The sequence below is a fragment of the Pinus tabuliformis genome, chromosome 1_2, assembly GCF_031772625.1.
Source record: "Pinus tabuliformis cultivar Carrire ecotype Pingquan chromosome 1_2, CPIR1, whole genome shotgun sequence".
Lineage (NCBI taxonomy): Eukaryota > Viridiplantae > Streptophyta > Pinopsida > Pinales > Pinaceae > Pinus > Pinus tabuliformis.
This window is the reverse complement of record NC_142298.1, coordinates 28,721,833-28,728,120: the sequence shown is the minus strand read 5'-3', so window position 1 is coordinate 28,728,120 and position 6,288 is coordinate 28,721,833. Positions and strand designations below refer to the sequence as shown.

The 6,288-nt window shown below is 30.9% G+C and overlaps 1 protein-coding gene across 1 annotated transcript; it reads right to left on the bottom strand.

Annotated features, from left to right (window-relative positions):
* Positions 1-2,383: 2,383 nt before the first annotated feature.
* Positions 2,384-3,580, bottom strand: LOC149204214 (pathogenesis-related 5 protein Cup a 3-like). The gene is made up of 2 exons (XM_089394653.1): positions 3,447-3,580; positions 2,384-3,122 (listed from the first exon to the last, which is right to left on the bottom strand). Exons 1-2 carry the CDS (start codon positions 3,520-3,522, stop codon positions 2,497-2,499), a joined length of 702 nt encoding a protein of 233 aa, XP_089250779.1. The 5' UTR covers positions 3,523-3,580; the 3' UTR covers positions 2,384-2,496.
* Between the last annotated feature and the right edge of the window lie 2,708 nt (positions 3,581-6,288).

Here is a 6,288-nt window from a genome sequence, read left to right as displayed (position 1 = left end):
ATGGTTCTTTCACCCATCACTCTTTCAGAAGAAAACTCACACAGAGAAATATCTTAATGCTAAATCCCATGATTTGCTTACTCAAAATCTAGGTGTTCTCAACACCCTAACCACTAGGTCATTAAGAGTTTATGGATGAAAAGCACCTCGATGAATAAAAACACATCCCTTGAATGTTTTCAATAGTAATGGTTATGGTAAGAACTAGTGTCTTAAAGATTTCCTTAAAGACAAAAAATGTCCTATGATTAAGAAGGATCTCAGGGATAGGTTTTCATGGGTGCATCTTTCGTTTATCCAAGGGACCACTGATAAAATTGCAAGGATTTTGAGGAAAGATAAAGTCCCCTCGACCTTTAAGCCCCTAAATACCATTAAGATCTCGCTAAGTTCTGTGAAGGACCATGTGGACCCCAAGAATATGAATGGTGTTTATCGCATCCCTTGTTCATGTAGGACTCCCTACATTGGTGAGACTTGCCACTCTATAAATGAAAGCATTCATGAGCATGCAACACACATAAAACTTGGGAGGACACGTTCTTTGGTTTTTGTTGAACATACGGAAAAGACTAAACATCATATATGTATTAAGGACACTCAGGTCATTGCTCGAATTGATTATTTCCATCACTGTAAGTTTAGAGAAGCTATAGAAATTAAAAGAAGACCTAGTAATCTAACAAAGAAAATGGTTAGAAGATTAGTAGTTGTTGGGTCTCTTCCTTATCCTCCTAATTCTAATTTTTATTTATTTAATTATTTGATTATCTATCTTTCCATTTATTTATTCACTATTATCATTGATATTATTATTATTATTATTGTTATTATTATATTTTATTTTTAATATCTTAACTTAATTTAAGAGAATCATGCCCCAGAAATAGAATAGAATAAAGCCATATGCAGACTAAAAGCCCGAAGGGGAATACATGGCTAGCCATCCTTATTCCCTTCCTCTAACCCTTCTACCTGCTCATAATAACTCAAAGGCAGTTTTCTTTGCTTGCGTCTATCCGTATTCTTAAGACAGGAGATGTGGGATCTAACAACCGTAAATGAAGAGATTTTGCGACTGGACCACTGCACCCTATGGAAACGGACCCTATGGAAGAACCGAACACTCGAACCCTAGGGAGACCCACACCCGAACCCTATGGAATCAAAAAGATCCACACACGCACCCAATAATACAATGTTGTGCATGATCGTCATTATAATAATATTTGGGTAGATTTTAATTTTAATTTCTTAACTTATTTAAATGAGAATATTTGTGTAAAGTTGTATAGTTTTTTTCCAAATTATATATATTGGTCAAATCTATTTAAATTTAATTTTCATTTATTGATTTGTCAATATTTAATTAAAATTTTATTTATTCTAAATAAAAAACATTATTGTTAAATTAAATATTTATTTAGTCAAATTTAGAGGTTTAATTATTCAAAGCTTTATATTTATTTAAATATTTAGTTAGTCCTAGCATATTTATTGTTTAGTCATAGATTTAGAGGTTTAATTATTCAAAGCTTGATATTTATTTAAATATTTAATGAATCCTAGCATATTTATTGTTTAGTCATATATTTAAATTTAAATATATTATATTATTGTTTAGTCATATATTTAAATTTAAATATATTATATTTACCTAGTCAAAAGAAATTAGATAATTATTTATTTAGGAAATCAATTCTAAGTATCTATTTGTTTGAACTTTTATAAGGGATCAATCATATTTAACAGAATCCTTTTGGTGCTAAAAAAATCTTTAAATTGATTAAAATTAATATTTATTTTTTAGTCAAAAACAGTTAAGGTCTTCATTCATTAATTATAATATTTTTTAATATTTAGTGGAAATTAGCTATTAAACTATCACTGTACAAAATTAACTCTCTTCATTCCTATTTAATGTGTAAATATCACTGTACAAAATTAACTCTCTTCATTCCTATTTAATGTGTTGCCATGATGCCACTCTGCATTTTGTCCAGATGATTAATAATATTTTTTAATATTTAGTTAAAACTAGCTATTAAATTATTACTGTCCAAAAATTAATTCTTTTGATTCCTATTTAATCTATTGTCATGACGTGACTCTGCATCTTGTCTTGATGACGGATGATTAACCACACTAGATAGTTTGAAAAGCGTGGGCAAAAAACTCTGATGTGTTTAGCACCGAAAAATGGGTTAACAATCATAATTATGATAAAAAAACTTAAGTTTGGAAATTATATATACAATGAGAATGAAATACAGAGTTTTTCATCAGAGGAATGCTCTCATTTTCTTTATGAATTCATAGAGATTACTTAACTTCCAATAAAAGTGAGCTGAAATATTTTTTTCTTTAAATCACTGCATCTCAATTGTAACAATCACTTCAATAACCTCTTCTTTCTGGGATAGAACTTTGTGAATACACTGGTATTCGTTATTACATGGAAATGACTTTATTTATGAAACGGATTTTATGGCATCATCAAGGGCAGAAGACAATTTTGTAGTTTGCACCAGAAGCACAGGTGAACGTGCTTGAAGTATCATCCTTTGCATAGCTGTAGGCCTGTGGGCATTGATCCTTGAATATTTTGGAGTAGTTGGTAGGAGAGCAATTGTCCACGTAGTCCCCAGTGCAGCAGTATTGAGGGGTGTTGAAAGCTACACAGGCGCTGTTGCATCCATCAGTCACTTTCAGTTCTGCAGGGCAGACGGTATTTACGTTGCTGCTACAGGTGGGTGCTGTGCAAGTAGCGTCGGAGGGAGTTATGGAGAGGGGGATATTGAAACCATCAACGAGAGAGATGTCATACGTGTCTCGATTGTTGCCACCATTCAGAGTATATTCAGCAAGTGTTGCAGGAGGCTGCCCTGAACCTTGGCAATTGAGCAAACCGCCACAGTCCCCAGTGTTGCATTTGCCTTGACCGGATGCGTCGAAGGAGCAACCGGTACGCCCCCAGAACCTGCCAGCACTTGTTCCTGCGGGAACGTCAACACTCCATGTTTCGCCCTGTCCCAACGCTTTCCCGCCACCTACGGGAATTCCTGCCGCCCAAACCGTGTATGAACACTGGTTCTGGATAGCAAATGTTGCACCTGTAACTCCTGCACTTACCAAAGCAAACAATTATTTAGTTATGATAGTTTGATATGATTCTTCTGCTTCTATTACAGTGCGTTTCAGACTCTACGTTTCTAGTCAGTATGGCTCACACTTTGCTAGTTTTAAATGTCATTCAAAATATTGTGATGGAACCAAAAAAAAATCATATCAAAATTTCATCATAAAAACTTAAACTCAGAAATATTTATAATATTGAACCCAAAAGACATATCAAAATTACATCACAAAAACCTTAACTTAGAAATATTTATCATACGCTCAAACAGAGTGATCAGTTATTTATAATATACATTACGGCACCTTACCTTGAAGATAAACATTAAATATTAATGCTAGTGTTACTGTAACCGAAATCGAAACTGATAAAGTTCTTGCCTCCATTGCAACAACCAGCCAGCGAGTTAAATTTCACTACTACAATACAACGACTTGCACTTAATACAATGAATTGCAGTCCTGGGGAGACGATATATATAGAGGTCGGCTGGCCAGCAATGTACATGGTTTGTGCCTATCCGCAAAGCATGGTCTCAGTGTAGCGTATCCGTCACGAAATCGGTGTTGGAAAAACGTGATGGATGATAAGTCACACCCATAGCTTCTAGATAAGGATGGCCTAGTGTATGACTGACTATCAAGATTGACTGACCACAAAAAAAATTAGATTTTGTGTGTAAAGAGATATTTAGATTTTTTAAATGAGAGTCGATTATATAGTTATAATAAGTGGTTTATTTTTTAATTTTTTTTAATGTATTATAATTTTTTAAATTATAATATTTATTTCAACTATATAATTTGAGTAAATTTTTTTTATGTAATTAAGATATTTTGTTAAGCAAAGTTTTTTGATAGAAATTATATCTGATGTCTTTCAAACCAACAAGTGTGTTTCATCATGAGACTAAATAGAGAGTAATGTAGAAACATAATTTCAAGTAACCTCTATATGTGAACAATAATATTTAAATTATATTTTTAATCTATTAAAATATTAAAAATAAATATTATTAAGTAACGGTTATATTAAACTACTAGTTTTTGAAAAAAATATTTAAATAATGATATTATTTCATTAATTTATTAAAAATATTAATAGGTAAAGGTTATATTAAATGGCTAGTTTTTCCAAAATAATATTTAAATCAATTTATTAAAAAAAAATATTACTAGTTTTTGAAAAATAATATTTAAATAATAATATTACTTTTTCAAATGGTATTCCATGTGATTTTTGCCGAAAAATCTCTCACAAACTTGATATGGATCACAGAAGCCTGAACTCTATGATATTACTTTATTAATTTATTAAAAATATTAATGATGATAGATGATAATGGTGGTGGTTAACATCCACTGAGACCAAACTTTGGTCTATAGAACCTAAAAAAACCAATTACTTAGTTTGATTTAAGATTTTATTCCTATGCTTAAAAAGGTTAGAGAGAAGCCTCCCAAGCTCACTGTAATAACAAAGATTTTGAAACTGAGATCTAATGTAGTTGTATGCGAGGCACTCTAAGAAGGAGTGATTTTCATAATGGCTATATTAAACGGCCACTTTTTGAAAAATAATATTTAAATTAATTTATTAAGATCAAATATTACTTGAAATTGATTTATACTTTTATTAATATTTAATTTAATTTTAGGAAGTATTTTATGTGCATATAAAAAATTTAATCATAATTATTTTTTAATAAGAAAAATATTATGGTTAGATTTTAGATTTTTATGATTCATATTGATAATAACAATGTTTTTAGGATTAATCATATTATTGAAATTTTGTTTAGAACCAACTAATGTGGTTTATCTTCACGACAACCGACTAATGTGGTTTATCTTCACGACATTGGTGAGAGTGACCACTCTATAAATGAAAGGGTTCATGAGAATGCAACATAGATAAAACTTGGGAGGACGCGTTCTTTGGTTTTGATTGAACATGCGAAAAAGACTAAACATCATATCTGCATTGAGGACACGGGTCATTGCTTGAATTGATAATTTCCATCACCGTAAATTTAGAAAAACTATACAAATTAAAAAAGACCTAGTAATCTAACAAAGAAAATGGTTCGAAGATTAATAATTATTGGGTCTTTCCCTTATCCTCCTAATTTTTATTTATTTATTTATTTATTCAATTTTATCATTGATATTTTATGGCTTCTGTCTGATGTGGTTTCTGCCTATCCGCAAAGCATGGTCTGAGTGTAGCGTATCCCTCACGAAATGGGTGTGGCAAAACGTGATGGATGATAAGTCACGGCCATAGCTTCTAGATAACGGATGCAGTGTATGACTGACTATCGAGATTGACTGACGACGAAAAAAAATTGACTGACTATCAAGATTGACTAACGACAAAATGCAACATGTCACAGATCACCTGGACTTATTAGAAAAGATGAGGTTGTGGTTTGGCACATCACAATTACTTCCGTCTTGAGACTTCCCTCTTCACTTTGCGTGTGAAAGGATTAATTTTATTTGCATATGAAAATATGAATGACAAATACGATGAGGGGAAACTTTCCTAAGGTCTTCGTATAGTTAAGTTTTGAATGAATGTTTGCGTTAAACGGAGGTTTGATTTAAGGTGACATCTTAGAATGTCGTGCTTCACCGTCGAATTTGGGAGAGTTTTGATAATGATTGATTTTATTTTTATATTTTTATTTGGGAAACTTTTGATAATGATTGATTTTATTTCTATATTTTTATTTGGTTACTGTTGATTTTCTGTGTAAAGAGATATTTAGATTTTTTAATAGAGAGTTGATTATATGGTTATAATAAGTTGTTTATTTTTTAATTTTTGAATGTATTATAATTTTTTTAATTACAATAATTTTTTAATTATATAATTTGAGTTATTTTTTTATATTTTAATATAATTAAGATATTTTAATAAGCAAAGTTTTTTGGTAGAATTTATATAAGAGAATTTTTTGGCTGATGTGTTTCGAACCAATAAGTGTGGTTCATCATCATGACCAAATAAAGACACAGACTATTGGACAGATAAGTGTGGTTCATCATGAGGACCAAATAAAGACACAGTTGCAAAGGCTTAAATAGAGAGTAAGATAGAGACATAATTTCAAGTAACAGCTATATTTGAACAATAATATTTAAATT